Source organism: Acanthochromis polyacanthus, chromosome 6, assembly GCF_021347895.1.
Source record: "Acanthochromis polyacanthus isolate Apoly-LR-REF ecotype Palm Island chromosome 6, KAUST_Apoly_ChrSc, whole genome shotgun sequence".
In the NCBI taxonomy this organism is placed as follows: Eukaryota; Metazoa; Chordata; class Actinopteri; family Pomacentridae; genus Acanthochromis; species Acanthochromis polyacanthus.
The window spans coordinates 2,106,638-2,123,161 of record NC_067118.1 but is presented as its reverse complement, the minus strand read 5'-3'; the positions used below and the strand labels follow the sequence as shown (position 1 = coordinate 2,123,161).

The window sequence follows — 16,524 nt, the reverse complement described above, 5'->3', positions numbered from 1 at the left end:
GGGCCAGATTGTGATGGTCAGACGAACTTGTCAGAGCGTCTTCAAAACTCCAGCTCTTGTGAGGTGTTTCCGGTCTGCAGTGGTCAGTATCTATCAAAAGTGGTCCAAGGAAGGAACAGCGGGTAAACCGACAACTGGGTCATGGGCCGCCAAGGCTCACTGATGCATATGGGCAGGAAGGCCAATCTAACAGATGAGTTACAGTTGCTCAAATTACTGAAGAAATTACTGCTGGTTCTGATAGAAAGGTGTCAGAATACACAGTGCATCACAGTTTGTTGCGTATGGGGCTGCATCGCTGCAGACTCGTCAGGGTTCCCATGTAGATCCCTATTCACCGCCGAAACCACCAACAATGGGCACATGAGCATCAGAACTGGACCATGGAGCAATGGAAGAAGGTGGCCTGGTCTGATGAATCATGCTTTCTTTTACATCACGTGGATGGCCGGGTGTGTTTGCATCACTTTCCTAGGGAACACATGGCACCTTGGAAGAAACTCAAGCCGGTGGAGGCAGTGTGATGCTTTGATCAATGTTCTGCGGGGAACCCTTGGGTCCTGCCATCCATGTGGATGTTGCTTTGGCACTTACCGCCTACCTAAGCATTGTTGTAGACCATGTTTAGCTCTCTGTCTAACTTTAATTGCAGGAAAAATGCTTATTAGAATATTTTAGCAAGGGCGTAGCAACAGCTCTTAACCATCAGACAATTCATCAAACATCCATATTCTTTCAGTGGCTTAACACGACTCATAAGCTGAACTATGCTTTCATAAAAGAGAAGTAATGATCACCCAGATTACATAATTTGGAGGGGGAGAGCAGCCAGCTATGGCCATAGTCGGCTGCTCACCTGAACCCCGACAAGCCTTTGAGACCCACCGGGGTCCAGGGGGAAGTCGACGGGAGTTCGGTACAGATTTAGATCTGCATGTATCTACATGAATGCACTCGATACGCATGGAAACGCTGTAAACACATGCCAGACCTCTAGGGGCACTGTAACGATATGACGGAAATACGTGCAAACAGAAGAAAAAACAGTGGGCATGCGCACTTGCGGCAAAAGTTGTAAACAGAGACCAAGCCGGGAAGGATGAGTGGGCAATGTGGGCAAGCTACTACGTTAATCTGGACGGACCATGAGGTTGAACTCTTGCTTCGGGTGTCACTGGATTATAAAGCCAAAAAGCTGCAAGAAAGCATCGATTGGTCAACCGCGTGTGGCGCATGCATGTCAATGAAGTTATGAAACTGTGCATGCGTGTCAATGAAGATACGAAACTACGACGCAAGCGTATCTGAAAAGTGGCGGAGAGCCAGTAAACACGGAGCTGCGTCTACGGCGTTTCAAAATCTTTCCACTCTGGAACCTGGTTTCAAAAATGATCGTTTACAGACCCCCAAAACACCGTCTTCTTGTGGATGATACACAGATTCGTCAAGAAACTTATGCGTTTAGACCTCATTTTGTCTTAGTGTGGATGGGGCCTTATATACCACTACAGAATCATGTCAGCTTTTTTGGCGCCTTCTCCCTCTGATTGGCTTCTTCTCTCATCTTGTGTCCACTCCTTGTTTTCCTTCTCACCTCAGGGTGGGGGCAACCCTTCCCTTGAGCCGTTGAGTGGGTCCCAGTGGTGTAGTCTTCAACATGAGATACTGCCCTTGTTGATCTCTGAAACACAAATGCTCACTCGGTCCAGACACCCAGTGCTTTTCCTCTACAGCATACTACTCTAAGTTACAGCTACTAATATATGTATATGTGAATTGTTCTAAACTTCTACAATAAAGACACACGGGTTAATAAACAAAAGTTAAACAAGGCAGAATAATCCAACAGTTCCCCCTTTGGATCTCATAAACATGAGACCAACCTCTCATGGTCCAATGGATGCCAGGGGAACGGCGACCTCCTCCTCATCTGACTCCAGCTGTTCTAGTAAAAGAAGCGTAATTACCTGCTTTAGGTGCAAATGTTGGGGGAATGTGGCATTCAAAACTGGAGGAAAAATGGACAACAACATTGTACAGTTTGGTGGAGCAGCACTCATAACCAAAGCAAGCATAGGTCGAAACCCTGTAGATCAGGTTCTGGAAAGAGGGGAGCTGGTTCAGTGAAAAGAGTGGAACGAACTGTGGAGCAAACAACACAATCAGTCATGTTGGCTTCTTTAGCTGTCCCTTTAATCCAGTCCAGCCATACATTATGGTCCCCATAGCCAGTGGCCAGTCTCACAACATCATTAGTCGTTAATTTGGAACGATTAATGGTTTGCACCCCTTTTAGAGGCCGTTCAGCCACTTCAGGTGGAGCAGCCGTGGTGTTGATGATCGGTGTGGTGTTACGTAGTGGTGTGTCTATCAGATTAATTTTAATAAATCTCATAGTGTCAGTTCCGGTTTGATCTACACCTAGAACCAGATTAAATGATCCACCATCTGGTGCGTGAGAATAGGAATTCATCCAATTTTCCTTCAAACTCAATATTACTGGATTCCCTTTCAAAGCATCGCTCCTTGCAAATGACACATTGCTCCACCAACTTGATGATCCACTTTTAGGATCTCTGGAGTCCAGTTCAGTTCAGTCCATTTCCTCGCCTTGGGCCAAACTCCACACCATGGATCCACAGCCATCTGATCAGATGAACACCTTATGTGAACAGCATTATCATCACAAATGTACAAATCATATCCTCTGCACTGGTCTTTTCTGCTTAAAACAATTTATCACACTGCACAAGTCAAACTGGAACACTGTGGGGCTTCCTCTGGTGTAATTCAATTCAATTCCACCAGATTTGTTCAGACAGTAATCACTCGTCTTTATTGCTTTCTTTGTCACCTTCAGCTCCTCCTTGTCCAGAAATTTCCAGATCAGCAAACCTGTAACAATAATAACTGAAATAGTGATCAAAAACCACATAAATTTCCTTCCTCTCCACCACTGGAAGATCTCCATCTTCGCAAAAGCAAACTTTCAAGAACTCTGTCCTTATACACACTGTGTATCTCTATGCTTGCACGAGGAATTTGAAATGAAGAGCCACTGTGGCTCACTCATAAGAATAACAATGAGCCACAAAAAGCCACAAATTTGTGTGTCAGTGATAGCGGAAAAAATGGAGTCATTTTCCTGCATTCTGGTTCATTTTGAGGTAAAAAATGCTCAATTAAACAGTTCTATTTTAACTATTTTATTCCTACTTATATGTATGCATGTTGTTATTTTCATCGTTTTTACACTCCTCCTCAGCTGCTCTGAGCATCTGAATGTTCAGGATGGGGTGGGGTGGGGGGGTGGGGGGTATCATTTTGCTAAACTTTCCAAATTTAATGTTCTTTTCATAAAAACAGGCAGTCAGGGGTGAAGACACATTCCCATGTATATATCATGGTAGTGTGACATGCCCAAAAATAGAGCGACCATTTTTGTCTTTATTTGAGAATTTAACACCTCAGAAATAATTTTTCTGTTTCAAGGTTTAATATTATCCTTAAAGAATAAATGACATAAATGTCAGGTTATATCATGTAACTATAATGATGGTCAAGCATGATAAAAATGCGCAGGGGCGCCCGGGTGGTCTCAGGTGGGGACTTCCGCCCATGCCTCAGACGCCATAGATATATACAAACACTAGGGCTGAATCCCAAACCGCCCCCTACACACTCCCCCTCCACTACCGAGTGTCACTCCAAAAGAAGTCACACTCGCAGCTGTGGAGGGCACTTATTATTGAAGGGTGAGGGTATAAATACGATCGTCAGGAATGGGATGCCCTGTCGCCTCACCGGAAAATGGAAGACGTCATCGCCATGGTAACACAAAGACGCCTACTGTCATGGCTGTCGCGCTGTGGCACAGGTTGCAACTAACAAGGATCGCTGCTGCTTCCAGAAGACGAAAGCGTCCCACTTTTTTTTCACTCACATGTTTTCCAATCCTATTATCTGGCATTTCAAATCCAACAAATGACTAAATGAATAAATGAATTCCGTCAGTTGTGTTCAAATTTTAAGGTGTCAGGGGGTGCACAATTAAATCAAACGTCAGCAGAGAAGAAGATTTGTTTCTTTTGATTTATCTTTTTACACCACTCTTTGTGATGTTCTGTCAGTGTGAAAAAGGCGTGGGAGAAATAAAGGACGCATGTGGAACTCACATCGATATGTTGTTTCCTCCTCCATTTCAATGTTGCACTTCCTGAAAAAGTTGTCCAGAGTGAGCATCGATGCAGACTCGCTATTTAAGGGCTGAACAGTCCACTCTCCCTCCGCACTACGCGGTTTGGGACGGCCCTTAATATGGAGGACCATCCGCGGGAACGCGCAAACGGAGGGGTAGTGTGTAGGGATAGTGTGGAGGGGGCGGTTTGGGATTCAGCCTAGATGTCTCAAGACGGAGTCGGCGGCGTCGTCACTTGGCGGCCATCTTAGGACAGGGGACTGCTCTGGCGCACTGTACTGTAGTCAATGGTAAGGTGGATGATTTCCTCACTTTAACACTCATAACTCGCTCAATTCTTGATTGATTTACAAACGGTTTAGTTTATTACAAGCCTTATTAACGTGGCTATGATTCAGGCTCAATTCCGAAATAGCAGCTTTTCGTTTTGAAAAATGCGGCATAGTTGTGTGTCTTTTCTGCCTGGCTACTCACATTGAAGATGGTGTTACTCACAATCTGATTTTCAATTATTAGGTTTTCCTGAGACCAACGTTTTTTGAGAACCGAATCTTTAGGTGAAATTACATTCTTTGTGGTTGTGGTTGTATTTATTTGCTTGATAAGAGACTTTGATTGAGACCTTAGACTTATTGTTTGTATACATCTATGCCTGGATTAGTTAGCCTGCAGCCGAAATGCATTGTGGGTAATGTAGGCACCAGGTTCATGAAAAGAAAAGACAACATCTCTTTTTGTTGTGCATTGATTTTGGTTGAGCTTTGTTTTTATCTGTGCATTAGAAAGCTGATAGTAATAAAAAAGTGCAATGCTAAATAATAAAATTACATTTACATCCATTTATGCTGAAAAAAGATGATATCTGTGTTCATTATATGAATTCAATGGTTTTAATTATTCTTATGTAAGCAGTAAAACAAGTACATCTCTGATGTTTATAACAAACCAAGCTGTTGTAAAATCGATTGAAAATTGAGCAATCTACAGTGATTTTAAAATCCATGCTCCATTGACTTTAATGTTATGAGTGATCGAGCAGCCCTGTCCCAAGATGGCCGCCATGTGGCGACGTTGCTCCCCATAGGCTGACAGCGCTCATGAGCCATCTAGTGTTTGTATATATCTATGACCATAGCCCATAGACATATATACGTAGACGCCTCATTGACTGCGGCTGCCCACTCGAGCGGCGTGCCTACAGCACCGCCATCTTGGATCGGGGCCACTCGCTCCTACAATGCATTACTTCCATAGAGGAATGATGTGTTTGTACAATTAAAGTTGTCATAAATCGCTCAATTCTCAAGGAATTTTGACGGGGTTTGCTTGTAACAAATGCCAGACATGCTAGATAGATAGATAGATATAAAACAAACAGAAAACGTTCAGATGTGCTCAGGTTTTTATTGACTTCACATTTACAGCTTTACATTGCATTAGAGTACAATTATTATTCTTGCATTATTATTATTATTCTTACTGTTATTGCTATTCATATAATTATCATTATATTCCTATAATATTGTATGATTATTGTTTATTATTTTTTATATTACAGTTACTGGTATTATTATTATGATGATTATTATTACTATTATTTCTATTATTATTATTATTACTACTACAACTATTACTATTATATCAATTATTATTATTATTACTATTATTTTTTATCGTTATTATTATTATTACTGTTATTATTACTACTATTACTATTATATCACGTGTATAAATCACGTTCTTTGGGAAAGCTTAAAAAGTAGCCAGAGATAAAGAATTGTCTACAACAAAAATAATTCCATCATAAATCAGGGCTATTATTAGATCTATCAGATGCTGTATTCTAACCCACCAATTACTGCAGTAAGTCTGTTCTTTTTCTTTGTAACAGGCTGTTGCTAGGAACGCTAGATTCATAACATCGGATTTTAAACAAAAAATTGTCTCCGGTTATCAGCTGTGTAATACACAGGATGATGTAGAGAGCTGTTAGATCATGGTAGAAGCCAGACACAGAGCTGATGGGATTCTATCTGTCTTGTCGCCATTTATTTCTCTCTAGCTATGACAACCTGATAACAATATATTATTCCTTACATATATCTTATCTGTGAAAAGTAATCCCACGAGCTCTTGTTTCCTTACAGCGCTCATTAGAGCCTCCATAGGCTGAACAGAAGTCCGGCATCTTTAAATAACTATGCTGGAGTCAGAGGGAGATAGTGTGTAGCTTAAGTGTTGAGTGGCAAAACCAGCATTGTAAAAAATATCTGAGCACGTTGTATAGTAGCTACACGTGTGACGTTTCTAAAAATCAAACAGTTTGGCAATCGCTTCAAAATTCAGCGAATAATTCCACTTTGAGATTCAGATGTCTATGTACCGCTGCCTCCGCTGGCACCGTTTCAAGATGGCGGCGCTGTAGGCACGCCTCTCAACAGCCTATGAGGCGTCTACGTATATATGTCTATGTCATAAACTGTATACCATAGACATAATAAAGAGCAGACGCCGCTCAGGGTGCTGCGCAGTGAGAAATACGGCCGCCATCTTGGTCCGGTCAGCCGCTCCACTCAGCGCTGTTTGACAGCGCATTTAATCCATCTTAACTCTGAATATTAAACTGATTTTCTTTTTTCTGACGTTCTTTTTTTGTTTTAATTTTTTGCTGCAAACGTCATACATGTAGCTATGATACAGGACAAATGGTTCAGCGTATTTTAATATTCATAGCGGGATTAACAGTAATAGAATATTCTGATATTAAGCTTGACTGTAGACAGGTATTTTGCAAACACTGTAAACACACACACACTAATATATGTTAGAGAAGCAGATATAATACATAACATGTGATTATATATATTATCATTTTCTGATATATCCTTTTTAATATATATGTATGAATTATATTGATAGTCTATATATGATTTATATAATAATTTTCTGATATACTGATTATATTAATACTCCACATATGATTTATATATATATATATAAAATGTTTTCTGATATATTGATTATATTAATACTCCAGATATGATGTATGTATATATATATATATATATATATATATATATATATATATATACATACATCATATCTGGCCAGTAACCACCACCATGGGCCACCACTCAAGCCAGTAACCATCCCTCGGTTGGAGCTTACTGCTGCCGTCTTGGCTATTCGGGTAGATAAGATGGTGAAAGCAGAATTGCAGCTTGACTTACAGGACTCTCTTTTTTGGACTGACAACACAGTGTTGAAGTACATCAACAATGAAATAACATCCAAGGAAGTCTGAGTGGGAGACATTGTTCTGCAACTGCTCCAAGGAACTCCTGGTTAGTTGGAAGAGTGATTAAAAACTCCCTGACAAAGCAGGCATAGTCAGAACAAGTGTCATCGAAAGACCTGTAACAAAACTTTATTGGGAGAAAAAGAAGCATAAAGTGTTTGACTTCCGTCATTAAAAAACAAAAGATGGATTTGTTAATAGTGAAACAGGTTATTTTGGCTCCATAAGTTAGTTATTTGTTTGTTGTAATTGTTATGTCCCGTACGGCCATAAACAATAAGGGGCCGGTTGTTTTGGAGCCATTTCAGTTGGTAACCAGCAAGTGGTGCTGTGACGAGTTATCTGTGTATTTAAAGGCCACACTAATTGCCACAGGTGTGGCGCAAATCATGAGGTGAATTGTTTTTGACCGTGGTTTAGCGTGGCATGACAGACTGTTTATTGGAAAGACTTTGCTCTTTGTTAAGTTCGATGAACTCCAGAAGGTAAATAAATTGATGAATTCGTTCATAATTGTGAGTTTGGACTATTACTTTTTGAATAGACTCTACTGGTGTTATTTTTGTTATTTTTTGGACCACGAGGAGTACAAGAGCACGTCAGAGCGGCCAGAAAGCCACGAGTTCTTAACAGAGCCAAATTTGCGTCACCAAGTGACTTCATCATCATTATCAGGGTTGTTTGATCCGTCTGAGTAAATCTGTATGAGAACCCCATTCTTTTCTTTTATACATGCTTCCTTTAGGCAATATTATTAGGAAGCATTGTATTAATTTCCATTGTTATGCTGATGACACACAATTGTATTTATCTATGAAGCCAGATGAAACTGATCAGTTAGCTAGACTGCAAGATTGTCTTAAGGACATTAAAACCTGGATGACTTTTAACTTCCTACTGCTAAATTCAGACAAAACCGAAGTCATTGTATTTGGCCCCAAACATCTTAGAAACTCGCTTTCAAAGCAAATAGTTACTCTGGATGGCATCACGTTGGCCTCCAATGCTACTGTGAGGAATCTTGGAGTTATTTTTGACCAGGACATGTCCTTTAACTCACACATAAAGCAAGTCTGTAGGACTTCCTTTTTTCACCTGCGTAATATTGTAAAAATCAGGAACATTCTGTCTCAGAGTGATGCAGAAAAATTAGTTCATGCTTTTGTTACTTCCAGGCTTGACTATTGCAATTCCTTATTATCGGGTTGTCCAAATAGCTCTCTCAAACATCTACAGTTGATCCAAAACGCTGCTGCGAGAGTACTGACAGGAGTTAGCAAAAGAGATCATATTTCCCCCATACTTGCTTCTCTTCACTGGCTTCCTGTTAAATCCAGAATAGAATTTAAAATCCTTCTTCTGACATATAAAGCTCTTAATAACCAATCTCCATCATATCTTAAAGTTCTGATAGTACCTTATTATCCTAGTAGAACTCTTCGCTCTCAAACTGCAGGCTTACTTGTTGTTCCTAGAATTTCTAAAAGTAGAATGGGAGGCAGAGCCTTCAGTTATCAGCTCCTCTCTTGTGGAACCTGCTCCCAGTTTGGGTTCTGGAGGCAGACACCCTCTCTATTTTTAAGACCAGGCTTAAAACGTTCCTTTTTGACAAATCTTATAGTTGGGGCTGACTGGGTGACCCACAGGGGTTCGGCTTGTGTCTTCATTGCACAGCTGACTCCCTCTTGGATGTCCCTTCGTTCTGCCTCTAGTCATGCTGCTATAGGCCTATAGGCTGCTGGGGGACTTCTCTTGACGCACTGAGCCCTTCTCTATCTACCTTTACATTTAATATGTATACCGTTATTGCAGTACATTCACTCTGTTTCCCCCTGTGCTATTTCTCTGAGTGTCCCTGGTCCCAGAGCTGGATGCTTCAGATCTGCGGTTGATGTTCCACCAGCTGGTCCAGTCTCCACCATGTCCACTGTGGGATGCTGCTACTGACCTTCCTCCAGCCCTCTGCTTCCAGCTCCCCTTTTCCACCAGTCAACTCTGCATCGCCCTCACTATACTTGTTATGCTAATCTACATACTGTTTGAATTTTACTGCTAGCTATATATGGAGTATGTTTAATGTCAGAGCCGTACATCATCAGAGTAAACTATGAGTCAGTTTTCAATGTTGGCTTATACTTTGTCTGTGTCACATATCCTGTCATACATGTATCCAAATGTGTGTTGTGTTTTCCTTGCTTTCCCACCCCTCCCTCTTCTCCCATCCTTCCCCCTTGCCCTCCTCTGTCCTTCTCAACCCGCCCGGCCAGCAGGCAGATGGGTCCCCCCTATATAGAGCCGGGTTCTGCTCGAGGTTTCTTCCCTGTTAAAAGGGTATTTTTCCTTGCCACTGTCGCCTTTGGGCTTGCTCTGGGGGTCAGGCATATGGGTTCTGTAAAGCATCTTGAGACGATTTGATTGTAATTGACGCTATATAAATAAAATTGAATTGAATTCTTCTTCAATATGGGCCTTGACGATGTTATTCATGAATTCTGACTCCTTCTGAATTTTGATTCCATTTATATACTTAATGTGATCACAATACTTGTGGCTGCCTCCATGAAGAAAACATGATACGCGGTTCAGCTCGATCAAGCGCTCGATTTGGACGGTCGCCCGGTCGCCATTTGGGGCCTTTTTTAGTCGCAAATGGTGACCTGGTGACCGTCCAAATCGAGCGCTCGATCGAGCTGAATCATGTTTTCTTCATGGAGGCAGCCACTTTGTATGATGTCATCAACCTCCTATCATTCCCGGCGCTCGCGGCGACCTGGCGACCGTCTAAATCGAGCGCTGAATAGTCTTTCTACCCTCTGAGGAAGCAAAAACAGGCATTCACAAAGTGTGTCATGCATGACAGGTTGTTTCTTCATGTAAAATAGATTTTTGGTTAAAAATTCCATTAAGTTGCTCTATTTTAGAGGCTCAGTGGAGGCAGGTCATTTTTGACCCTGAGGACAGGAGGAGTGTTGAGGACGTTAAGACAATACAAGGGTTCAATGTGCTGTATGACCACACAATGAGAGCCTACTAACAAATCACACAGATGACCTATGTGGTGACAATAGAAGAAATAAATAGCACAAGACTTTTATCTAACCAACAGAAACTGCAGCACAGCTTCACCTGTTTTTAACATTTCTGGATTTGAAATTTGCAGGAGTGTATCAGCTACTACTAGTAAAACCACTTGTCTGTTGGTTATGTCTTTGATATCTGACTCGAGATATTTTTGCTGGGGGTCTTCAGTGTTACACTCTTTATTAAACAACTTGTAAATGTACATCTGTTTGAAAACATTCAAAACATTTCATGAAGCAGTCATGGAGCTGTAGACGTTTTATTACAACTTTATTTCACGTCCAGATCTCCTCTGCTGCAGTGACACACTTTGTTGTGTCCTACTGTCACAATGTCTCTGTATCTCGTTGCTTCCTTTTACTTGAAAGACAGCAGAACTCAAGCTGAGTGGATTCCAACAGTATGTTCACACCTGAACAGCCATGTTCTCTCAGCAGGATGTGAAAATGTTCCAAACAGCTTCACAGTATCTCCAATCACTGCTCTGCTGATGAAGGATGTCATGATAGCAGATATGTAGCAGTCTGTACCAATACCATATCCATCCAGACATTCAGTTTGGTTCTTCTGCCTGCTCCACCACCACCACAGTCCAGACTCCATCTGGTCTAATCATCAAGGATTGCTTACATACTTCCTCACAATTGTTTACCTGGAAAATCCAGATTGACTTCATTTATGTATTAATATAAATACAAATAAAGGCAGTCTGGCATTGTGATGAAACGAGACGATTTCAAAAAGGAGGGGCTAACGAATGCAGCTTGAACGAGAAAGAACCAATCAGCGTAACACGGATGTGACGCACAAACAAATCGACCTTGAAGTCCATGTAATCCAAACAACAATGGCATGCAGCCGAGAAAGCGTTGCGGTGAATGATTACTGCCGTTTTTGTCACAAAAATCTGCGAATACATGGGGTACTCTCAAGTACAACACTTATTTTTGAAAAGGCTAAGCAACTAAAGACTCCTTCCGAACGATTAGCGGTGTTAGGAATAACTTTAAATCGGAGCCAAACCAAGTCGGTGCGTATGTGTAAAAGTGTTAAATTTACTCACATGTTTGGAACGGGATTTTCCTCTGTACAAACAATGGCAAGAAGCCGAAAGTAACGAGCCATCCACTGCCTCCTCATCGTCGGAAACATCAAGTGAAAAGAGGCAATGACTAACGCCATCCAAAACGCCAAGAGACCACAAAAAGATTCGCTTTGGCCCCCCTCCTCCTCCGGCATCATCTTTATGGGTAATCCAGGCGCTGAAGATGACGCAACATTAACTCCCGCCTCCCGTGCTATGATTGGTCGTACCAAACTGTACCGGGAGGGAAACGCGATTCAATTCGCCCAATGCCAAACTGACTCTCCTGTATCTCCTAACATGGAGATAGGAGATTACATGGAGATTCAGTTTGGATTTTCCAAGCTACACAATTGTTGTTGAAGCACAGACTAAACGTGCTTTAAATCTAAAACATCTATTTTTAACCTGTACCAATTCTTCCATCTTAGTTCAACCTTAGTTCTGACATTATGTTTTCCACAGATTTTTCAGGATCACAACTTCTCAGCTGTGTGGATTCTCATGTGGGCTTTTAATCGATAACTATGGTTGAAGCTTTTTCCACAGGTTCCACAAGAATATGGCTTCTCACTTGTGTGATGTCTTAAGTGGACAGCCAAAGAGCCCCGTTGACTGAAGCTTTTTCCACAGGTTCCACATAGAAACGGCTTCTCGCCTGTGTGACATCTCATGTGGGTAGTCAAATGGTCCCGTCGACTGAAGCTTTTTCCACAGGTTCCACAAGAATATGGCTTTCCCATTTTGTGAACTGCCATGTGCCTATAATGTGATGATGAATCAGAAAATCTTTTTCCACAGGTTCCACAACAATATGGTTTCTCACCTGTGTGACATCTCATGTGGACAGTCAAATGGTCCCGTCGACTGAAGCTTTTTCCACAGGTTCCACAAGAAAACGGCTTCTCACCTGTGTGACATCTCATGTGAGCAGTCAAAGAGCCCCGTTGACTGAAGCTTTTTCCACAGGTTCCACAAGAATATGGCTTTCCTATTTTGTGAACTGCCATGTGCCTATTAAGTGCTGATGAATCAGAAAATCTTTTTCCACAGGTTCCACAAGAATATGGCTTCTCACCTTTGTGACATCTCATGTGGTCAGTCAAAGAGGTCCGTTGACTGAAGCTTTTTTCACAGGTTTCACAAGAATATGGCTTCTCACCTGTGTGGGTTCTGTGATGTATGAATAAATTTGATTTACGCCCAAAAGCTTTTCCACAGACCTCGCATGTTGCAGATTTTCTTGCCTTGTCATTATCACACTGTCTCTCTGACAATGGAGCATTGTCTACATCATTACTGTGACTGCTGTTACTCTGATCTCTTGGTTTCTGCTCGATACATCCAGTTGATCCTGAGTCTACATCCTTGCTTCCTTCCTGATCTGGGCTCTCAGCTACATAAGAGATGTGAAACAGGAGCTGATCACTGTTTGGTTTTGGTTCACTGTGGTCACTTTCCTCATCAGCAGGAGTCACCTCAAAGGTATCAGTCTCCTGTTTCAATCCAATTAACTCTTCCTCCTGACTGGAGCAGAGTTCATCCTGTTCCACTTGAATTTGTGGTAACCCTGGGTTTAATTGGTCCAGACTGGTGCACGATTCTTCCCGTTCCATTTTAATTTGAGAAATGTCTGGGTTTGATTGGTCCCAACTGGTGCAGAGTTCCTCCTGCTGGTCTTTAATCCGTAGAGGCTCTGGGTCCTCATGGTCCACCATGGAGTTTCTCTCCTGGTCATGGGGCTGATGGTCAACGACAGTCTTCTCACTCTCACAGATATAAGACTGTGGCAGCTCTGGAGGGACAAAAGACAAAAGATAATGGTTACTGCTGTGATGATGAGAGAACACACATCTGTCACTTTGTCCAGGACTGGCTGTCTCCAACAAATTCAGCTCAAGAGTCGAATGTTTGACGCAAAAAGAATATGATGTTTTACAATAGAAATCTAGGAGCCATGACACAGCAGCAGGAATGATACAAGCATCTCCAAATGACTGAACATTTCTATGAACACGTTGTTCCACAGTGGATACAGGATCACAAAGATTCTAATGGTAAACACCAGGGATGTGCACAACTAGTCGTTTAATCATTTAACCGCCTACTCATTTATTAAACGTTTAGTATTTTACTAGTCGGTTAAACGCTGCATTAAGTATCATGCATCTTGTTCTTCGCGCCTCTGCATCGGCTTCTTTGTAAACAGGCTGAGCAGCCAGGGAGAGAATTGCTCCTCCTCCCCTCCCCTCACACGTAGCAGGGGGCGGTCGACCTCCGGATGACACGTTCATTTCTCCAAACCTACACCGCCTGTCCGTAGGCCTGTCACTGTTGACTCATCAGGGAAACCCAACATGTAACACATTACTTCTACACTCTACTGTACGTGCGCTTTCTTTCGATCATGAATGAGCTCTATACATGGAATTATGTCTCTGGACTGAAATGATGGAATGACTGAGTCCTCTGTCAGAGTTTTATTATTAAACTGTTTGATAACACAATGCAGTTGCTGTCAGTGTGGAGTAGTTCAGATAAACACTTCCAGCACCTCTGAACAGGAAACTTTGGTTCTTGCTTCCAGGGTCAATCAACACAACGATCACGATATTAAAACTCCACAAACATCAACTAACAGACACCATTAGGGCTGCACGATATATCAAAAAAATATCGTTTTTGCAATAATGGTAAGTGCGATATCCATATCGCAAAATTGCTTAATAATTTTATGATTAATTAGATGTATAAATCATGCTTTTTGCATGCATAGACCAGTCCCTCCAGGATTTTGCGGGCGTTTTTCATGATTGTTGCGGCCGAAAATGCCTGAATTCATGGCAACTTTTCTAAAAAATTGCGATAAAAGTTGCGATGTTTTAAGCTTATTTATTGTGATGAAATTGCGGGAGATAAGTGACAATTGCTAAAAAGCTGCATTTTTTCCAGCTTGTAGAACATGTTTCAACACTGTAATTGACAATATTTTTTCCGAAATTATTTTTTTACCGTTCCAACCCATTTCCACAAAAGCTGGCACATCACAGTGGGACATTAGCAGCAGCCAGATACTGGTTTAATATGGCGTGACCTAAATATGCAGGGGGCAACAGGAATTGATGGGACTCAGACACCCCCACAATTTAATGAGTTGTTCTTTGTGTCCTTTCCGATAAGTCCACAGTGGTAGATTTGTAGTAAGATCACAATCATGTGATCGTCAGCGGGCCACTAAGGTAGCGTTCACTTGTTGCCATGGTTACCGTGCCGCTATCAGACGCCGTGCCGCTATGAATCCTTAACAAATCTGTGGATCCAAACTTTAAGCCGTATCACTGCCAAAGTCTAATCATTTGGTCCTTGTGTCATTTCTGACCGACCCTGAAAACTTCACTTAAATCCCTGAGTCTGTTTTTGAGTGATGTTGGTAACAGAGGAAGGATTCCGCCTTGTTCTTTGGTGGAATAATAAATCTAATTTACCTCATTCTTTCAGTGCTCTAACAGATCTGGATGCAACAGTTTCCACCATGGTAATTTGTCTGGTCTATTGTCTGATCATTTCAGCTGTTTTAATATGTTTCGTGTTTTAAAAAAAAAAGTGTGTATCAATCAATGATTTGTTTTTTTTCTTTTTTTGTATTCCACCACAGTATTGCACGGGTGTAAAACAATTTAGCTCCGCTTTGGTGAAGAACATTAGTGAATTAATTGTTTATCACGGTCTTCAGCAGTAATTTTTATTGGTAAATGAGAGACATTAGTATCGCACATGTCTGCATCTTCAAACCATAAACAAGGAAGTAAATTTGGTGACATACATGCATTACGTTTGAGCTGGGAGCTGCTATGATTGGTGGAACTCACAGGGGGCGGGCCAAAATTGTGGGAAACTTGCGGTGATTGGACAAAATTGCAAGGCCGTGCAAAATTTGTGGAGATGGGTTGATTTTGCGTGAATTCGCGCAATTGCAACATCGCAAATTCCTGGAGGGACTGATCGACGTTTATTTGTGACCAATTGAGCGCGACCTTAAACCCCCTACCCCTACCCCGAATAGCACTTTTGCTACCAGCGCCACAACACAACATGGCAGGACACGAGAAAGACAACTGTAACAAACAACTTGTGCCTAAAAAAGAGCACACCTCCAAAACTTGGGAGTACTCCAGCTTTAGGAGACAGGACGAGTCACAGATGCAAGAACTTTGCAAGTCATGCCGAAAAATTGTGGCTATGTCGTGAGGAAACACTACAAATCTGCACAGCCAACTCGAACACAACCACAAGGAACTGTATACCGTTTTCTTACAATCTAAAACACCATGAGCTACTCCCATGAAGGCAGACAAACGAAAGGCAAGCACACAGACAACAATTGGTGAAAGTTTTTCTTCTGTTCCACCATATGAAAAAACTTCCAAGCGCCACCAAGGTTTAACTGCGACCATTATACGTTATATCGTGCAATGCACACTCTCCATTAATGTCATGTGTAAAGAAGGTTTTTTGGATATGCTGAAAGAATTCGACTGCAGATACCAAGTGCCATCACTGAACTATTTACCAAGTCGCCATTCCACAGATGTACGAGGCATGCTTGGGGTCTGTAAAAGCGGAGCTTAATAATGTGGATTTCTTTGCAAGCACCACAGATTTATGGTCCAGTCGTACTACTGAGCCCTACATCAGTTTTACTGTTCACTTTCTCACAAATGACTTTGAACTGAAAACACGCTGCTTAGAAGTCTCCTACTTTCCGCACTCCCACACCGGTGAAAATATAGCGGCTGCCCTGTGGGATGTGTTGAGGAACTGGGGATTGCAAGAAGAGAAACAAGTGGCTATCACATCGGACAA

The 16,524-nt window shown here is 41.8% G+C and overlaps 1 protein-coding gene across 5 annotated transcripts in view; it reads right to left on the bottom strand.

The window, feature by feature from the left end:
* Positions 1–16,524, bottom strand: part of LOC110971346 (gastrula zinc finger protein XlCGF57.1-like) — a 56,170-nt gene that overhangs the window by 27,923 nt on the left and 11,723 nt on the right. For 2 of the 5 annotated variants that reach the window (XM_051949500.1, XM_051949501.1), the window contains exon 2: positions 12,488–13,456. The exons of 1 other annotated variant lie outside the window; for it this stretch is intronic. In XM_051949500.1, the coding sequence (XP_051805460.1) occupies positions 12,488–13,456 (969 nt within the window). Of the gene's footprint in view, positions 1–10,740; positions 13,457–16,524 lie in introns of those variants that run through there. 2 more of the 5 variants (XM_051949502.1, XM_051949503.1) reach the window with 2 other exon arrangements.